The sequence below is a fragment of the Vanacampus margaritifer genome, chromosome 3 (assembly GCF_051991255.1).
Source record: "Vanacampus margaritifer isolate UIUO_Vmar chromosome 3, RoL_Vmar_1.0, whole genome shotgun sequence".
Lineage (NCBI taxonomy): Eukaryota > Metazoa > Chordata > Actinopteri > Syngnathiformes > Syngnathidae > Vanacampus > Vanacampus margaritifer.
The window spans coordinates 7047105-7067298 of NC_135434.1; the positions used below are offsets into that span (position 1 = coordinate 7047105).

The 20194-nt window shown below is 38.8% G+C and overlaps 2 protein-coding genes across 4 annotated transcripts; one reads left to right on the forward strand and one right to left on the reverse strand.

Moving 5' to 3' along the window:
* Positions 1 to 388: 388 nt before the first annotated feature.
* c20h2orf81 (chromosome 20 C2orf81 homolog) lies at positions 389 to 18758 on the reverse strand. 3 transcript variants are annotated; one of them, XM_077562565.1, is made up of 5 exons: positions 3585 to 3612; positions 3062 to 3255; positions 2167 to 2429; positions 1809 to 2015; positions 389 to 1254 (listed from the first exon to the last, which is right to left on the reverse strand). In XM_077562565.1, exons 3-5 carry the CDS (start codon positions 2398 to 2400, stop codon positions 475 to 477), a joined length of 1221 nt encoding a protein of 406 aa, XP_077418691.1. In that variant the 5' UTR covers positions 2401 to 2429; positions 3062 to 3255; positions 3585 to 3612; the 3' UTR covers positions 389 to 474. The 3 variants fall into 3 exon arrangements, with proteins under 3 accessions (XP_077418691.1, XP_077418692.1, XP_077418690.1); XM_077562566.1 differs by lacking the exons at positions 3062 to 3255; positions 3585 to 3612 and adding an exon at positions 18526 to 18758; XM_077562564.1 differs by having other exon boundaries at positions 3062 to 3600.
* On the forward strand, positions 3525 to 7614 carry wdr54 (WD repeat domain 54). Its single transcript, XM_077562567.1, has 9 exons — positions 3525 to 3749; positions 3962 to 4024; positions 4108 to 4174; positions 4323 to 4379; positions 4591 to 4718; positions 6303 to 6403; positions 6666 to 6828; positions 6897 to 6971; positions 7048 to 7614. Exons 1-9 carry the CDS (start codon positions 3525 to 3527, stop codon positions 7177 to 7179), a joined length of 1011 nt encoding a protein of 336 aa, XP_077418693.1. The 3' UTR covers positions 7180 to 7614.
* Positions 18759 to 20194: the final 1436 nt, after the last annotated feature.

Genomic DNA, 20194 nt, shown 5'->3' on the forward strand with positions numbered 1-20194 from the left:
GCCAACACCTTATCCGATTGGTCTACAGTGGGAAAACGTGAATGATGATTGGTCCAGGGCTGGGAGCTTCCGGTTGGCTTTCTCAAGTTAGGTTGAAACGTCACACCACAATATTGGGTTCACGGATAATAGAAAATAAGAAAAAAACAAATTTTGAGTTTTATAATTTTATTCGTAACGTTCCATTTTATCATACTCATATGAGTCATATATGCATCGCGGAAAATTTCGACTACAGTATACAATTAGAGGTGGTGCGCTCATTCAACGGTCTTCCATATCTAAAGTAGTTAAACTAGTGGACCTTACTACATTTCAGGCTTTTATTTATGTGCCCAAACTTTGGGGGCGTTGTATGCACCCCCCCTCCACATAAACACACACATGAACAAAAAGCACTGTCATTTTTATTGCTCGAAGAGGAAGAATGTGAAAGTATCCCAAAATTTTTGCAAATAATTTGTTACTTTTAAATCAAAACTTAAATTTGTCAGACGGCGACAATTGGGTAACCTTGGGTGAACGTTTTGTCGTCAGCTGATCCACGGGGAAAGTTGATGTTACAGACTCACTGTTGATCGGCCTCAGCTTGGCACCGTTGGCAGAGTGAGGTTGTGATTTGAATGGAAGTGGCCCCGTTTGTGTTCTCTGGGGATCCATTAGAGAAACACCTTGGGCTAAATCTATGGTGTCCATCCTCAAAGCTCTTGCCATCATCTTCTCGTCCTTAATAGGAGACAATCTGTCCAAGTGATGATCTCTGTTTGCAGCATTCCAAGAAGTTCCCATCATACCAGTCAGAGGACTACTAGACACAGGCGCTGGTTTGGATTGTCCATCGGATTTTTTGATGCTAGATTTTGTGCACTTGTCAATCTCATACTGAGGAGTGATCCAGTGTCGAGGCAAAGAGGCAAGCTTAGGTATAGTTTGTTTCTCCTTTGGTTGTTGTGGTGATGTGCTTATATGTTTTAAACCAGACATGTTTCCGGCTGCACATGACACAGGTGGCAAGACAGTACTTTCGGTAAACTTTGGAGGTAAAGAATGTTTTTGTTTTTTCTTGGTGGAAGTCTTTTGTTTGGGGCAAGGACTTGTTTTTTTGCAAATTTTCTCATCCTCAGGCCTGCTGGGACTTATTTTCCCTTCAGATTGCTCGGGGGACATGCTGCTATGTGGTATGGGAGCATTTTGCTGGTTTTCTTCAGGATGTGCTGGTTTAAGCTCCTCGCAAATATCAGCTTCCTGCTTGATCTGTGTATAGAAAGTGTGACATTAGTTTTAAATTATAAACATAAAAGGACAATTTGTAAGACACACGGACACAATTTGTTAGCACTACTCGTTCAAATTAGAAGTGAATTTAACTGTTCCAGACTCAGGCTGTCATCATAATCATAATACAATTAAAAATTTAAATTACTTTTAAATGTCATACAAGGATAAAGAGATGTTAACCACACTGGAAGACAACTATTAAAACTCAAAGTAAAACTACTCTTAAAGCATTGCAATAAAGAAGCAACATGAAAATGTTTGCAGAGTATTTCTGGAATCAATATGTCTAAGTGTTATATAAACAAGTATAATATGGTATATTACTCAGGTGGGTAGAGTAGCCACAAATTTTGCTCCAGTAAGATTGCCATTACTTTAGAATAATATGACTCTACAGTTTTTGCTTTTGACTTATACATTTCCAGATTTGGGGGGGTTACATTTCAAATTATACCACTTTGGGGGTGTTTCAATTCTGAGGTTCTATTATATTAGAAGAATAGAGTTTTAGAAAAGACAGTTAAAGGTACCTGTGGTGACGCAGGCTCAGATGGAGGTGCTCCATGTATAACAGGAAAACATCCTTCCGCCCACACATCTGGATTGATAGGTACTGGTTCTGAGTCTTCTGTTGCGGCCAATTCCATTGCATCTTCCCATCTATCTCGGCACATGAGTTTCTGCTCCACAGTCTGTATGAAGTGATCCTTGGCCCAGTAGGCAGTGAAAGATGGTAGCTGGGGAAAAAAATAATTCAATTCCGTTGATTGATCTCTGATCCTATCGCATTCCCTCCAAAAATGCATGTGCGGGTCAAGGAAGACTGAATTGTGTGACCTTAATAAGGAGAAGCGCTATATAAAATGGACAAATGGATGGATGCTTTACCTGTCTTTCAATGTGGACGTTGTAGCAGCCTTCCATGACACTGATCATCAGATCAGCCATTATTTCCCCTATTACATCCTCTGCCTCTTCTTGGACTAACATTTCCATCCATTGGCTCTGAGTCAGACATCCGGGGATAATGTCTTCCTCTTCCGGCTCATGGGACGGCGGTGGGGACACTCGAGCAGGCGTCTTACCCTTGTCAGCTTGGGCTTTGGATGTAGAGCGGGACATCTTGGTAGTGTTTGGTCACCTTAATTCAGCTATATAAGAGGGGGGGGGGGGGGGCATCAGAAACAATTCTCAACATAATATAGTAAAAGATTATGTCTTGAAATAACGGCAACCCACAAAATAAACATTACTATTGTTTAAAAAAACAACAACACTATTGTATTTGGTTGTACACATGTAGTTCATAGCGGCACTATATATAAATTATGATAAAGCAACATTTTGAATCATACTCACTCTCATGGCGGTTTTTAAAACTGCAATGAGTCATGCCACAAGTTAGCATGCGCTGAGCTTTGTATTTTGAGGGTTTACACTTAGTATTTATACAGTCACAGTTGATCAATATGCCACATATATGGTGAACCTTTGCGTCTTTGTCATAATGCGCTTTCGTGTAAATTATGAATTTTTGGGAGATCCGTTAATTCCATTAGACGTACGGCGTGCAGTGCAGACAGATTATGAGTCATTTGTGGTTGATTTGACGTGTATTTGTTAGGGTGGACGAAAAGGAAATTTTCTGTTATCGATGTATCCATCCAACAGTTGTGGATAGAAAAATCAGACACACTAACATGGTTACCGTGTGGCTGTTTATTATATTATTTACATCGTTTGCTCACTTAAAATACATTAAAAAACAAACAAACATACATACCTTTAACTAATCGGCTCACGTTTGTCTTGAAGTTTCTGATTGTATCTTCTTTTTTTAATCGTTTTTTACTTATTTGCCTCCACTTCCGGGTTATGCTACGGTTGCCTGGCAACTGAGCACGTGGTTTTGACGTCATACATTCGTCTCTATGGCTGCAGTAGACGCCGAGGAAATCCCATCGAGATTAGCGCTTGCTGCAAGTCAATTTGACAGTAATTACGGAGACCAGCAATTATTTCATGGTTGTCAAGCAATCGCATTGAAATTTCACAACACAACAATGACAGTGTTATTTTTGTAAATTATTTGACTGCGTTGCTAACAGTAACCTAGTTAGCCTAGCTGCTAATGCTAAGTACGAAGCTGAACGTTTTTATGTTACGGTCGATTCTTTTTGAAGAAGGAACACGATTCGGCTGACATATTTTTCCGACCAGTAAATGATACCGAATCAAGCCTTTCGATGTATCACAAAGAGAAGAACATCCCGATTAAGAACAGCGCGTCCGCGTTGTACAACAACCTGAGCGTGCTGCGTATCGCCCCGCGGCGCCTCACCTACTTCACGGTGGTCCACGCCAATGTGGTCAATATGGTCAGCGCGTCGTGGGACGGCCTCAATTACTCCCACCGTCAACTGCAGTCCAAGGAGCCCAACGTCGCAACTAGTCCATCGCTCATCATGCAGGTCAGGCATTGTGCAGCAATAAGGATCTTTGCAGAATTGCGGGACATTAAGCCATTTATTGTTTATTTTTTCTTTCCCTGAATGTTTTGTGTATTTTACGTATTCGAAATGTTTTTCCCCTTATATTCTCTAAACTCAAAACGAGCATTATATTTGAACTTGTTCACATTTCAGGAGATTAAACATTTGTTATTTGTGTTTTCTTGCAATAGGCTGCATTTTGTGTTTTGCCCTCTCGTGATCTGCTGGTAGTCACTTCACAGAAAGGCATCCAGGTAAAACATTTTTGAGTCGATTTTTTTTTTACTACACATGAATAAAAAGTCTTGTTACAGCATCTCTGTGTTTTCCTTTCAAGATGTATGAATCAGATGGCTCCATCATGGTGTACTGGCATGCACTGGATACTCCTGAAATACCAACAGGTAACTTAAACCTAAAAAAAGCTATTCCACTTATTAGACATTTCATTAGGTACACATGTCTAGTGTAATGCGATCCAATAAAATATCTTGTAATTATTTTTACCATTTAGCCTCTATTATGTGTCGTAAATGTGTCCTTTGTCCTCAGCTCAGGCCGTGTTTGCTCGGGGGATCGCTGCTGTGTGGGAGAATTACATATGTGTGGGTAAGTAAAGAGTGAAACAAATTTATTTTGAGCTAAACAGCAACATTGTAGTTTACATTACAGAATTCATACTCTGACTTCCTCCCACATTCCAAAAATTAGTCATCTGCGATTGATTGACAGCCAGTTCATGCCACCATCAACCTGGATAGGCTCAAATGGATGGATGGATTGGAATTCAGTGGTCTCTTGTCTCTTCCTGATATTGCAGGTCTGTCCTCTTGTGGAATCCTGGTTTTTGATGTTCCCAGTAAAGGCAGTAATATCACCCTGTCTGAGGTACTGGAAGAGCACAAGGAGCCCGTCACTGACTTGGCCCCAGAGTGCTCAGGCAGTCAGGTATTATTATAAATGATCATATTGCTTATTGTACTTTATTGTGAGATGTCTCCGATACAATATGCCATATACTATATTTAGCTACATAGTGGTGAGGAATTGCATACTTGGATGTAGTGTACTTTTGATGGCAGTATTAATTCATATCTTGCATGTATGATGCCCCCACATAAAGGTCTCAGCGACCACACTAAGAAGTTACAAGTAATGGCAAAGAGGAAAAAAAAAAGTCAAGTAAAACTTAATGGATAGTTCATCCTGATTGTCCCTGGGTGTTTTTGTGTTTATTGATCATGAAGGTTTTTTTAACCCTGGAGAACCCAAGAACCCTTTTCTTCTTTGGAAAATTCTGAATTATACATTAAATGACTGCTATAAGTTCACTGAACACCAAAATATATGTTTATTTTTTCAATAGCTAGCTCAGAGTTGCTAATTTATCAAAATATATATATAAAACATACTCCTAGACATTCTGCAACATGATATGAAATAGATTAACCAAAAAAAAAAACAATTTTACCATCTGATGGTTTGCTGAGAACATGGTTTTGTTTGGATTGATTTCCAGCTCAACAAAACAGCATATTGCCAGCCATCTTGTCACCACCACTCTGGCTCATGTAAGTGCAATATTCATCCACTAGAGGGCCCCACGCAGGGGTCAGAAGTGGCACTCTGGACTTTTGAAGTTAAATTTGTAAAAAAAAAAAAAAAAAGTCTTTGTTATTTGAGTAGCAGAATTTATTGGGGCCAAATTTGACCCCGTGGGTTCTCCAGGGTTGTGGTTTTTTTTTTGCAATGCAAAGAACCAGATCAAAAGTGGGAATGCAAAGCAATAAAGCCCTTTTCGCACCGCATTTAGGAAGACGCAGGCATCAGTTGGGCTAGGCTTTAGCTCACCCGTGACTCTATTAAGGACACACTAATGAAAAGAGATAGGTGGACGTTACAAACCATCAGAGATTGTAGTTGTGATATTCATCCACTAGATGGCCCCATGCTGGGGTCAGAAGTGGCACTCTGGACTTTTGAAGTTAAATTTGTAAAATAAAAAAATAAAATAAAAAAGGTCTTTGTTATTTGAGTAGCAGAATTTATAGGGGCCAAATTTGACCCCGTGGGTTCTCCAGGGTTGTGTTTTTTTTTTTTTTTGCAATGCAAAGAACCAGATCAAAAGTGGGAATGCAAAGCAATAAAGCCCTTTTCGCACCGCATTTAGGAAGACGCAGGCATCAGTTGGGATAGGCTTTAGCTCACCCGTGACTCTATTAAGGACACACTAATGAAAAGAGATAGGTCGACGTTACAAACCATCAGAGATTGTAGTTGTGATATTCATCCACTAGATGGCCCCATGCAGGGGTCAGAAGTGGCACTCTGGACTTTTGAAGTTAAATTTGTAAAATAAAAAAGGTCTTTGTTATTTGAGTAGCAGAATTTATAGGGGCCAAATTTGACCCCGTGGGTTCTCCAGGGTTAAAGGTTATTTTTCATATAAATGTGCTTGAAAAGTATTAGCAATATCGATCAGTCAGTCAATAACATGATCTTCTATTCTGCGGATGTCCGTCTTCCCCTCAGGAGTGTATCGCCGACCTGGTCAGCGCTGATGACGGCGGCACCTTGTGTGTGTGGAAATCTGGGGAAGAGTTTCAGCTCCTCAACAAGATTAGTGGATTTGAGTAAGAATTAGGTGTCGAGTAGCAAAACAGTTTTGTTTTCATTTGTGATTGCTTTTTTAAGCTACTTTCTTGGTGCATTTCTGGCGGGATAAAGTGTGGTTATCTACCTTTCCGATATCATCCTCTTCCTCCTATATACATCATTTTGCGTCATTACCTGATCTGTTTCCTCTGTCTTCGCTTCCTTATCACTCATTCCTCTAATGTAATTGCCGCTTTTTTTTTGTTTCCTCACCGCAATGATCCTCTATCATCCTGTCAGTATGAGCTGCTCATCCGTGAAGCTGTGGAAAGGTACAGCGGTGGCAGGTTACGGAACGGGCCAGATCCGTCTCTACGAGGCCGTGACGGGAATTCTGCATGCCGAGGTCAACGCACACGCCCGTTGGATCTACTCACTGGACATTGCTCCTTTTTCTGGGCTGGTCAGTTTAGGAACGAAACATTTATTGGCAGGTTCTGTGTGATTTAAATGCGTTGTTGTGGTCCTCAGCTCCTGTCTGCCGCTGAAGATTCTTTTGTCAGGGTGTGGCACCTGACAGTAACCCCAGAAAGCAACAGTGTGGAAGTAAGCCCAACCGCGTAGCTCGATTTCTACTTTTCCGTGCACTTCCTTTCTATAAATGTCTTATATTTGGTCTTAGGTTGCACATCTACATAATGAGTGCGTGACAGACACACAAATCTGCGGCGCCAAGTTCTGCGATGGAGATGGCTATGCCTTCGCCGTGACAGGATATGACCTCAACGAAATTATACGCTACACGCAGACATAGGACTTCACCTTTATCATGGCCGAGTATCCGGATATCAAACGGATGTCATACAATATTTCCGCAATATGATTCCGAATGTAGCACACGCAGGAGGTCGGATTCTGGAAGGGCGGTTGGTGTCAAATTCATTTTTATGATGAAGTATGCATTATGTGGAGAAGTGTAGTGTGTCTTGAGATGTGTGTTAGCCTATCGAAGATGGCTCAGATGTGTAAATAAAATGTATAGATATTTTTAATGGCAAAATGTTTACCTGTTTATGAACTTTTAGTTCAGTAATGAAATATTTAAATATCTGTATTACAAAGAAACGCCACTAGAGGACAGCATGGATTTTTGTTAATGGTCTGAAAGCAACCGTCTCAAAGTTGGTGAGTAAGCAGTGGTACTTTTGTGCTATGTTTTATAAATTAAATTAAAAACAAATGGAAAATACTCAATGAAAGCTTTTCACAATTTCTTTTCAAAGAAAAACACACCGAAAAGCAATCGCTAAAAACAAGTAGCTAGTCTTTTAGATATTTACTCAAATCTCCAATTAATACTGCTTTACAATGTGTGCACCCATATTGCGGATAAATTCTTCATATAATTTTTTAGATCCAAATGGGAGTGGCTAATGAATGATTCTCCTTCTACTTTACCAGTTTAAGATGCAATCTACAACTGATTGCTGGATCAGGTATTTAACACAATATGTAAGGTCCAAGCAGAACCTCCAAAGTTAAACACAATCTGTTCCTTGACCCTGGTTGACTTCCGAATCGTTATGATTTCACAAATTTTTAAAGTGAATTAATTTGTTCTGCACTTAGGCTTAATTGAAGGCTCTAAATTTTGAATGCGAGTATGAATGCTTATTTGTCTATGTCAGTCAATACGTGCCCCGTGATCGACTTGACAGTCCAGTCCAGTGTGTACCCTGCCTCTGGCCCGAAGTCAGCTGGGATAGGTTACAGCACACCCGTGACCCTAATGAGGATAAGCAGTATGAGGATGGATGGATTAACTGTTCACACATTCCGAACTGCCATACAACTGTAAAGAGAAGTTCATAAAATTGTAGATGAGGGAACGGCAAGTGCCAAGTTTTGGTCCGGATATTTCCATGTTAGCCATTAGCCATGTTGCTTTTAGCTACATTCTATTTGTTATCATTTGCATGGTGAAACTGTGTATTTAATTAATAATGTAGCTCATAGTGTACTGTGTAACCAGACAGTTTACTATGATGCTCTGTTCCATTTGTGGTTCTGTAGTTATCACACTTTTTTTTTTTTATTAACCCTGGAGAACCCACGGGGTCAAATTTGGCCCCTATAAATTCTGCTACTCAAATAACAAAGACCTTTTTTTTCTTTTTCTTTTTACAAATTTAACTTCAAAAGTCCAGAGTGCCACTTCTGACCCCTGCATGGGGCCATCTAGTGGATGAATATTGCACTTACATGAGCCAGAGTGGTGGTGACAAGATGGCCAAAATGCAACAAATAAAACAAAAAAATTATATTGTTCAATGTAGCTGTGTATTTGATTGATTATTTTCTTAAATTCGAAATAGTTTACTGACAGTTTTTGTTATTCAGATTTTTCGAAATGATACCCCTAAATCCCAAAAGGGTCAAATTTCGCCCTAATCCTAAATTAGGGAATACATTGAAAAAACATATATTTTGGTGTTTAGTGGTGTCCACAAAAATGGCTGATGAGCTGCACTGAAATCTATATGTACTTTGACACAAAAAGTGCTGAATCTGTCATGAGCTCAGAGCCATTTAAAAATAAAATCCTACAAAACGTCAATGTGTTTAAAAAAACAAAACAAAACTCATTCACTGCCATTGACGGCTATAGACGTCAAAAATTCATTTGAAGTATTTCTATTAGTTTAACATTTTTTTTCCACTTTTGTTAACAAGAGTATGAAAACCTAGAAAAAAATATTGTACATTTAGAACAGATATAAAATTTGTGATTAATCGTGATTTAACTATTGAAGTCATGCGATTAATTACAATTAAAAATTGTAATCGCCTGATGCCCCTAATTTTTAATAATCTTTTATTTTTAAAGATTATTTAAAAAAAAAAGTCTAGTTTTTCATACTCTTGTTAACAAAAGTGGAAAAAAATGTTAAACTAAAAAAAAAAGAGTTAAAACTAATTTTTAACAAATAAAACAAAAAATTATATTGTTCAATGTAGCTGAGTATTTGATTGATTATTTTCTTAAATTCGAGATAGTTTACTGACAGTTTTTGTTATTCAGATTTTTCGAAATGATACCCCTAAATCCCAAAGGGTCAAATTTCGCCCTAATCCTAAATTAGGGAATAAATTGAAAAAAAACATTGAAAAAACATATTTTGGTGTTTAGTGAACTTAAAGCAGTCATTTAATGTATAATTCATAATTTTCCAAAGAAGAAAAGGGTTCTTGGGTTCTCCAGGGTTAAACTTGGTGCAAGAGCTACTGTGCTAACCCATCATTCACCATTGATAGCGGATGTCGTCTCTTGTAGCCTTATCACGTTTCACATGCACTTTTTATTTTTTGCTCATATCATGCAACGAAGTATCACCATAATCCGTCCACCTTATCGTGACGAGATAAGAAGAATGAGGTCAGTGAGGAATTGTACGCTGTTTGTCGGTCTGCAGCTAAACTAAATCCCAGAGTTGTAGTCGCGTTTTTTTATTTTTTTTCTTCCTGGTTTGCAGTCAACACTGATCACATAACATCAAGCGACAAGACTTGTTTTGAAGCCATACACTCATGACATGTTATGTAACTCAAATTTGCCAGGTGCCAGCTGACTGTGGGGTCGATGCCGATGCCTGGGCCACGTAAACGGCGGACATGCGCCGGGAGCCACACAAACGTCACACGTTGCGATGCAGTCGATACATTTTAGTAGGTCGTGTCGTGTCACACCTCGCAGTCGACTGATGTGTGCTTGGGTTGGGGGGGGGGGGGGCAGTCTCAGCAGTAGAACTGATGGCTAAAATGAGGTCCCCAATGACACAGACGCTGATGTTACATAACTTTCTGGAACAGTACAACACACATAGGGAGATATTACTGAAAAGCGACTGATGAAATGGGAAAGTGATTGGACCTTTTCAAACCGTTTTTTAAAGCATGGGACGCTGATGTCACTTTTCTCAGAAACGCAGAGACAAACATCAGCATTTAGTCAATAACACTGTGTGACACTCTGGTGCTTTTCTCAAGCCCGGGGCCACTTCTGCAGAACTTGTTGACTTTTTGCTGTTAACCAGCTGAGCACACAAAATTGTTGGAGAGGGATTAAAACATGAACATATATGTTCATGCTACTTTGCTTATACACATTCCCTCCAAAATTATGAGACTAAGGAGGCCCAGTCCTTTATTTTTGTCGTAAACGTGGGGTTAGATTATTTCCAAATACATCTGGATTTGATATACAACTTTGAAGAACAAATATATTTTACTCAGCGCAGCATCAAATACATTGACAGCAGAAGTATGATGACATTAAAAAGTGTGGGTAAAAAAAAAAAAAAATAATAATAATAATAATAAAAAAATAAAAATTAAAAAAATAAAAAAATAAAAATAAAAAAATAATATATATATATATAAAAAAATAACTAAAATAATAAAAAAATAAAAAAAATAAAAATAAAAAAATAAAAAATTTAAAAAAATTAAAAAATAAAAAGTGTGATAGATGCATGCCTGTTTGTGCATTCAACTTCATGACCATGCTGAGGAGTGAGCAGTTGATCCCGTGCCCGTCCACGCTCGTGGCAGCAGCTGGGCCAGTGTGGCTAAGCCTGCTGGGATAAAGCCTCACCGTGGGGGGATGAAGTGCCTAAAGCCCCCATCCAGTCTGTAGTCTGCTGCCATAGATGGACCGGCTCACTTGTTAAAAACAAACAGCAAAGCAGCTCCCTCATTCACGTGATACTTTAGAAATTTGGAAAGGAGTACTTCCAACCTGACAGACCGTGAACATCGAGCCTTAACTGTCCATTTCATGTACAAAGAGGCCGAGCTATATTTGCTTTATAAAGCATGTTACAGGTAACACAAAAGTTTTTTTTTTTTTCTTTCTTACATGGCACTTTAGGGGCTCCGTAAAAACTACATGTTCGTTGGGCCCAAAAAAGAAAGATTATGAAGTGGTGCAATAATAAGTACACTTAATTAATACTAAATTATTTGGTTGTTAAATATTTTTTGATTTAGAGTGGAGTCAATATCCTCTAAATGCTTTTAAAGAATATACATTTCTCCACAAGACACGATATGTACTATAATAATTCAACCCTTAAAGGATACAACATGAAAAGAAGGCTGTACTTTTCATTCAAAATCCTCGTAGTCAGCATAATCCTAACATTAAATTCGATAATTTGACTGATTGGTGGGCTCGATTAAAAAAAAATAAAAAAACAACTTAATACTGCATTTTGTCATCCAATAACCACGCTTATTGCAAAAGCTGTAGCAATTTCTAAACTTGTAATATGATTTTGTATTATAGTATTTATTTGCACTTTACATGAATGTGATGCTTGCGCATGTTTGCAATGTAAAAAAATTTCACGGGAGCTATTTTTACTTGCTGAACAGGTTCTCCATTCAGTACAAGGATGCAGCACTTTGAAAAAAGTACTGTACCATCACACCAATAAGAGACCACCCTCAATTACCGTTCATTTTTGTATTTATTTAATAGCACGGCACTGCTCAGTGCTTTGCAAGGCCTTCGGTTTCTGCTTGTTCACGGTTGCCACTTTTCTCTTCAGTAAGTGAAAATACGTGATCAGGCCAGACCGTCCCTTCTTTGTCTTCAGGAGCTCATTAATTCCAAACAGACATTGTCCAAATACTTGTAGACCTTACTTTATATTCCCTGACGCATCATCTAGGCGGCACGGGTAGGAAATGGGACTTAAGTGCATTAGATTAGAGCAAAATCAACATCAGAGCCCGCCATCTGCGATGGCATTGTTGTTGCCTAGCACTCGGCACTGTTTGACGTTGGTGCGCTGACGTTAGCCAGTGTGCAGGGTGTGTTGAGGCCTTCTTGCTTATGTAGCCACATGTGCATGCGGATGGATGGCACCCCTGAAAACGCTGATGGATTCATGTTCCAGACCGGTACTCCAAATCAAGTCAGATTCAATTTTCCCTGCATCTCCCTGTGCGAGAGTGAGTGACAGGTTCTCAAAAATGAAGACGTTGGGCGTGGAGTATGGCTCTGTTTTTATTCAACTCTTTAAATTTTTTGTTTTCACACTTTAAAACCCTGGAGAACCCACGGGGTCAAATTTGGCCCCTATAAATTCTGCTACTCAAATAACAAAGACCTTTTTTATTTAATTTTTTTATTTTACAAATTTAACTTCAAAAGTCCAGAGTGCCACTTCTGACCCCTACATGGGGCCATCTAGTGGATGAATATCACAACTACAATCTCTGATGGTTTGTAACGTCCACCTATCTCTTTTCATTAGTTTGTCCTTAATAGAGTCACGGGTGAGCTAAAGCCTAGCCCAACTGATGCCTGCGTCTTCCTAAATGCGGTGCGAAAAGGGCTTTATTGCTTTGCATTCCCACTTTTGATCTGGTTCTTTGCATTGCAAAAAAAAAAACACAACCCTGGAGAACCCACGGGGTCAAATTTGGCCCCTATAAATTTTGCTACTCAAATAACAAAGACCTTTTTTTTTTTTTTACAAATTTAACTTCAAAAGTCCAGAGTGCCACTTCTGACCCCTGCATGGGGCCATCTAGTGGATGAATATTGCAGAGTGCAGAGTGGTGGTGACAAGATGGCTGGCAACATGCTGTTTTGTTGAGCTGGAAATCAATCCAAACAAAACCAGCTTCTCAGCAAACCATCACATGGTAAAATTGTGTTTTTTTTGAAAATCGATTTCATATCATGTTGCAGAATGCCTAGGAGTATGTTTTATATATATATTTTGATAAATTAGCAACTCTGAGCTAGTTTAAAAAAAAAGGGTTAAAATTGAAAAAACATATTTTGGTGTTCAGTGAACTTATAGCAGTCATTTAATGTATAATTCATAATTTTCCAAAGAAGAAAAGGGTTCTTGGGTTCTCCAGGGTTAAACTTTTTAAATTTTTTGTTTTCACTCTTTAAATCTATGTGAAATTCAGATATGTAAACAAACGACTCACTTGGCTCTCAATTATGATTTTCTGCGCGCAACGGAGTAGACAGCAACAATGACCGCAATATCCTCATAAAGGCTTATCACTGATCTGTCAGTCAAGTGAGGCTGCTACTCTGAGTGATATGAATGTGCCTCTTCACGGCGCTACAGGAAGTCTGAATACGCAAACATCTCCGGCACAAATTTAATTGTGTGTCATCTTTGCTCTGTCCATCTTTTTCCAAAACACGCCAAGGGTGTTTTGGTGGTTCAAAAGAGCATATGAGATAGAATCATCTGGAGGGAAACAATTGTGCATGCATCTGTGTAAGAAATAAATGGAAAATTCTTTGACCACTATAAACAAAACATGTAACGGTACTCACTCTTCCCTATTAAGTACACAAACCGAAGCATTTGACAGCAATAAGAGCCTCGCTCATCCTGCACAAGCTTTCCACCCATGTGTCATCCCCTGCAGGGATCCTATCCAAAAAAAGGTGGTGAGTCCCCAAACGCACACACTCCACAAAAATGGCTGATGAGCTGCACTGAAATCTATATGTACTTTGACACAAAAAGTGCTGAATCTGTCATGAGCTCAGAGCCATTTAAAAATAAAATCCTACAAAACGTCAATGTGTTTAAAAAAAAAAAAAAACTCATTCACTGCCATTGACGGCTATAGACGTCAAAAAATCATTTGAACTATTTCTATTAGTTTAACATTTTTTTTCCCACTTTTGTTAACAAGAGTATGAAATCCTAAAAAAAAATATTGTACATTTAGAACAGATATAAAATTTGTGATTAATCGTGACTTAACTATTGAAGTCATGCGATTAATTACAATTAAAAATTGTAATCGCCTGATGCCCCTAATTTTTAATAATCTTTTCTTTTTAAAGATTATAAAAAAAAGTCTAGTTTTTAGTATTTTTCCTTGATTGTAATTAATCATCTGTTCTAAATTTACAATAAATTTTTTTTCTAGGTTTTCATACTCTTGTTAGCAAAAGTGGAAAAAATTAAACTAATAGAACAGATATAAAATGTGTGATTAATTGTGAGTTAATTAGTGAAGTCATGCGATTAATTACGATTAAAAAATTTAATCGCCTGACGCCCCGAATTTTTAATAATCTTTAAATTGCGTCAGGCGATTAAAATTTGTAATTGTAATTAATCGCATGACTTTAATAGTTAACTCACGATTAATCACACATTTTATATCTGTATTTCTAAAAAAAAATAATAATAATCTAGGTTTTCATACTCTTGTTAACAAAAGTGGAAAAAAATGTTAAACTAAAAAAAAGAGTTAAAACAAATTTTTGACGTTTATAGGCGTCAATGGCAGTGAATGAGTTAATAAGCCTAATTATGATGACTACATTTCCAAACGTGCCTCCAGTATTTGAAAAACAATCATCAGGCAAAATATCAAATTAACATTTTCAATATCTCTTATTGTATGCTGTCGAGCATGAGGCTAGAAATGCATGCAGTTAATTTTGTTATTGCAACAGCCTACTGTAGTTTTAGCGCTAAGACGAATAGTGCAAAAAAAAAAAAAAAAGCAGTGTCAAATATATTTGCCCAAGACATTCCCCAGCTGTTCTGTCACTCCCATGTATAAACAAACAAACATATCAAATGTGTTCCCAGCATAAACATCCGTGCTCACAACTTCACTTTATGCAGCGTGGTGTTACTTTTAATTTAACTGGTCTTGATAACTGTAAAAATGTCTTAAGCAACATTTGTTATGGTTCTCTGATGACAAATCAATAAATTATTGCCTGTCGCTCCACACTTTAGGTACAGCAGTGGCATAGTTGGTACTCCAATGAATCTTATTGGGACAGTTGTTTGGCAAGTTTTGATAACAAACGCAAAACAAGTCTTCAACCAGGTTTTGGGAAGACACCTCATTGGCCCCTAATGACTTATAGAAAACCATGTCAAATCTATGATAAATAAAACATCAAAACAACAGATTTAAATGGAGAAATCGCTACAGGCAATACGCGTTAAAAGTTTACAAACTGTGCTATTGGCAAAAAGTACTGCGTGGACAAGATGGTTTGGGGCTGCTTTGATAGCCCAGAGCCTGGACGTGTTGCTATGGTTGACGAGAAAATGAGTTTATTAGATGAATTAACGGTCGTTTGCGAGTTGCGATGACCCAAAGAGCCAAAGTAAATCAACAATTGAATGTCTTTTGGAGTGATCCACTGAGAGATGACATCAACTTGACTGAGATTCTTTGGCATGACCTAAAGACAGCAATTCCCCACCTGACAGAATATTGTGTTATTAAAGAAAACTGTTTCTCTATTGCTGTGACTTAGTAGTAGGCCAGATCATATTTTATCACCAATTAGTACATAAATCTAGGTTATTCCAAAGGTTTGAAGTACTTTTCCTATATTGGCCACACACTCTCAGATGATGAGTGACAGAAAAAAAGAAGGCCGAGGATGCAGCTGAAGGTTACCGTCTGCCTTTTGCTTTTTTTGTTTCATTTTGTTAACCCCCTACCTGACATGCCATATGGCTTCCTGCCTACCCATCAGTGCAGAGTAAATTCTATGTGATCAGACACAAAGTGGTAAATGGAGCAGAAATACAAACAGTGCAATCTGCTCATTTTGTCCTGTGAAGGCTATGGGGCTTTTTGTCAATTAGGCGCTGACCCGCACACCTCTCCATTAGTTTCTCCCACACCACACACAGGGAGAGAGAGAGAGAGAGAGAAGAGATTTGAGAGACAGCACATTTGCACTTTACCTGAAATGACTGGTTCGTTACCAATAGTAGGAAGCCTGAATAAAAATGAGGAGAAAGCCACGAAAAGAAAGAAGAACAGAGTTTTCTTGAGAACAACTAACGAATGTCAGGGCATGGGGTAGCTGTGCTCATTCTTGTTTCCATGGCAACACCAATGTGCTGCCAGTGCGGCGACACCAGTCAGAAGTACTGCGCCGTGGTCGTGCTGACATGAGACGCACGTGCCAATGCCGAGCTGACAGCACTGACGCTACGCCAGCGTCTATTCATAGCACCTGAGTGACGCCAAACAGGGACACAGGCGGGCCCGTCAGTGGGCCAAAGAGGCCGGGTCCCCAATCTGGGCAGGACCGTGAAGAGTTATGATGAATATGGACGGGTCAGACACTTGTGGGGAAATGTGTCATCTTCCTTCTGATCACTGTCCAGACTGCCAAAGAGACAACTGGTCACACAACATAACACCTTTTTTTTGGGGGGGGGGGGGGGGGGGGCTGCGTAATGTGCATATGTCGGGATAATTCAAAGATCAAGATACACGTCAATCACACTTATTTCTTTCTCTAGATCTTCATTGGTGACCACCAGTTTTTTTTTTTTTTGTTGTTTTTTTAATGATGTGCTTTATATAATATTTGTTTATTTTTGTGTGTCTTTGGGTTTGGATTATCCACTAAACTTTGTCTGGGGATGAAACAAAGACTGAAAAAAAAAACCCATTACTGAACCTTGTCTCCAACATTTCCCGGTATTTTTTTTTTGCTTCTAACATCAGAACAAGTTTCAAAGTATAGATGAAACTGTTAACTGATAAACCATGATTAAATTGTTATTATTATTATTATTTTAGCAGACTGAAGGAAATGTTTTTATGACTCATTTTTTACACCATGGCAAATTTGCTGTTAGATCGCTGACTATGTCATTATAAAGAAGACTTCCATTTTGTACCCTGCTTAACCTCATTATTATTTTGATTTTTTTTACCATTTGTAACAGTTCCCAAGTGTCTTACTAAAAACGTTTGACATTCTTCAGTCAAAATATCCAGTTAAATCTAAGGGGTCAGTTCTGTCTCATGCAAATGAGGTTGTTCATCCCGCTCTCCTGATCGACTTTCGGCAACATAATGACGCGGTTCGAGCCAGGGGTCGAGACTAGGCAAGGGCAACTACTAGCCCAGAGTGTGTTGAAATAAGAAATTGCCCCGAAAGATCTTCACTCGTGGAAGCAGCAGCTTCTTCATTTCCTTCGTTTCAAATTACGGAACTGTGCATTTATCACATGCAAACTCCACCACCAATTCAACCCTCACCCTAACAAAAAAAAAAATCATGTTTTTCTATTTTTGTTTTTACTTTATAGAGCAAGACTGGCAAACACATCCTCCTCATAAGGGACATAGTACAAGACCATACAACACAATTACCCCATGACCCAACCCAAAAAGCCAAAACACAAAAACAGTTTCAAAGTTAAATAGGAGATTGATGAACCTCTATTATGTGTTTTTTCGTTTTTTACTGAGTTTGAGTCAAGTTTGTTTATTAGCAGGATTACACTAAAACTCCTTAACTGATTGAAAACGTGAAAATTCTTGGATGGGGGAGAACCCATTCAATTTTGTTTTCCATTTTCCCCTGTGAGATAGACTTTTCAGCATTTCTCTACTTCCTCACTGAATTATTCATTCAAAATTCTTAAAGACAAAGTACGCAGGAGGTGAATAGCCGAAGGGTGAATCCAAATTAAGCGTGTTCTGTGCTCTGAGTGGCATTCTGGATTGTTACACTTTTGTTGACCATAACCATGAAAAATGCTTGAATGCCTTGTAAATGGTCCAACTTCCTTGATCAAAACAGTTGAGATGCATCACTGAAATCATATCAATCATCTTGATTTAAAAAAAACACTCTTACTGAGAGTGACTGGACGCGTTGTCAGTGTACCATGACCAGGGTTGGGAGGGTTACTTTTAAATTGTAATCCATTACAGTTACAAGTTACCTGCTAAAATTTTTATTTAGTAACGTAATCCAAGTAGCATAATATTAAAGTAATGTAACTGGATTACTTTTGGATTACTCCAATTTTGAGTATGCTCATGAAGACAAAATAAAAATAAATATCACCACTATATATATGATAGATAGATAGATAGATAGATAGATAGATAGATAGATAGATAGATAGATAGATAGATAGATAGATAGATAGATAGATAGATAGATAGATAGATAGATAGATAGATAGATAGATAGATAGATAGATAGATAGATAGATGAACACAAGTCACAAGTTTAGCCATGTATATGTTGTGCATGATGTTTAAATAGTGAATTGGTGGGAGGAAGATTTGTTTGGAAGGTGTAACTCACATTATGGCTGTAGGCTAGCTGGCTAGCTAGCAAGAAGCTACAGCGCGTAGCATGCCGCTGGACTCTCAGCTCAAACTTTCGCTCCGAGTAAATTCCAGTGAATACCGGTCGCCATTGCCGTGAAGCTTTTTCAAACTGCCCGCGTGAGGAGGACGCGACTCGTCAGTTCTTTCGCTTCCCAACTCCCCGACATGTAGCAACGGTCCCACTCGCGCGGGCGTGCACGCGCTCTCTCTCGCTCTCTCACTCTGTCTCTCTCTCTCGCCCTCTTTCGCACTCTCTCTCATTGTCGAACTCGTAATCCCTCGAAGTAATCCCCATTTTTAATAAATGTACCTGTAAACTGATTACATGTTTTTTCCTGTAACTGTAATGGAATACAGTTATTTTTTATTTTTTTTTGCAATCTGATTACGTAACGCCGTTACATGTATTCCGTTACTCCCCAAGCCTGACCATGACACACTGACCCCTGATGTTGTACAGTTGGCAACGAGGCAACAGACATCAAGTCACTGTGGCTCCTTTGTGAGCGGATTGTTCAAGCTCAATTGGAACTTTTGTCACGTGCTTTGTTCCAGCGATCATCAGAAAGAATAACAGAGGCTCTGGAGCAAATAGAGGCTCATTGTGGCCGCTCAGCTCCCGAACGTGTGCCATTGTGGCGGCTCAATGGCCGGTGTGGAACACCGCTTTGGCTCCTCACGTGCAGAAGTGAAAGTGATCCAAACTAGACCGAGATGGCTCCTTTGTGTGTGTCAATATTGTGTCGTGCCTATGGTAAAGGCGCTGTGCGATTGCCAGCTGTTTGTTTTTCCATCACTCTGCTGATGCAAGCCTTTTACACGCGCAGTGGGATCAGCAGTTTGCCCACTTAGAAGAGAGACGGGTCGAGAATCTGGTTTATGTTTACATGTGGACACACGCTCCATTATGGAGCTATTGTGCCCATATTGCTAGATCAATAGCGACATGGCATAGAAAAGTGCTGTCAAAGATATTTTGAGATAAAGGTGCTTTACGACTTTGGAACACAGAAGGTTCGTTTAGTTCCCCCCAAACTTAAGGAAGTGGACGAAACTGAAGCCCCGTTCTACCCACGGTCTTTTTTAATGATCAAAGTATTTTGTCCACATGGTGATTATTGCCTTTTGGACCTGGTGGTGACACACTGACATGGGAGCAAGCCTGGGCAGGTTTTAAATTCCCCTTTGTGAGAATGATGCTTGGACGAACAGGAGTCTTGGAGACATTATAGTCGCCTGACATGCTGCATCTGGTCTAACCAATCAAGGGGGGGGGGCGTATGTTCCAAAAGGTGTCACAGGAATCTAGTATGAGAAATCCTCTCACTGATATAACACATATTTTCTTTCTTTAAAGTAAACAGCAAAATTGCAAATGAACTGTATACAGTACACTATAATACTTTGACATGATCAAGTTGACTACACCATTTTCTGATCATTTTCACAAGACAAAAAGGTGGTCATCTATCCTCACTTAAAATGATTGCTCTAAAACGTGTTGTTATTATTATTATTATGACTTTTGTTCAATACTGCTGAAGATTTATCTATCTTTATGCTATCTATCAGGAATTTGGCTGAATAACAAATCACAGCCATTCTCATTGGGTTTTTGTGAGTGTAGAGGGCTCTTACATAGA

What these genes read in the sequence shown, in the direction of transcription:
- wdr54 (XM_077562567.1), top strand. Translation starts at nt 3,525, where the DNA reads ATGTATCACAAAGAGAAGAACATCCCGATTAAGAACAGCGCGTCCGCG. An exon ending in GTCCATCGCTCATCATGCAG is followed by an intron (nt 3,750 to 3,961) that starts GTCAGGCATTGT and finishes TTCTTGCAATAG; the next exon opens with GCTGCATTTTGTGTTTTGCC. An exon ending in TTGCTCCTTTTTCTGGGCTG is followed by an intron (nt 6,829 to 6,896) that starts GTCAGTTTAGGA and finishes TGTGGTCCTCAG; the next exon opens with CTCCTGTCTGCCGCTGAAGA.
- c20h2orf81 (XM_077562566.1), bottom strand. Translation starts at nt 2,400, where the DNA reads ATGTCCCGCTCTACATCCAAAGCCCAAGCTGACAAGGGTAAGACGCCT. An exon ending in ACGTCCACATTGAAAGACAG is followed by an intron (nt 2,016 to 2,166) that starts GTAAAGCATCCA and finishes TTTTTTCCCCAG; the next exon opens with CTACCATCTTTCACTGCCTA. An exon ending in CTGAGCCTGCGTCACCACAG is followed by an intron (nt 1,255 to 1,808) that starts GTACCTTTAACT and finishes TTCTATACACAG; the next exon opens with ATCAAGCAGGAAGCTGATAT.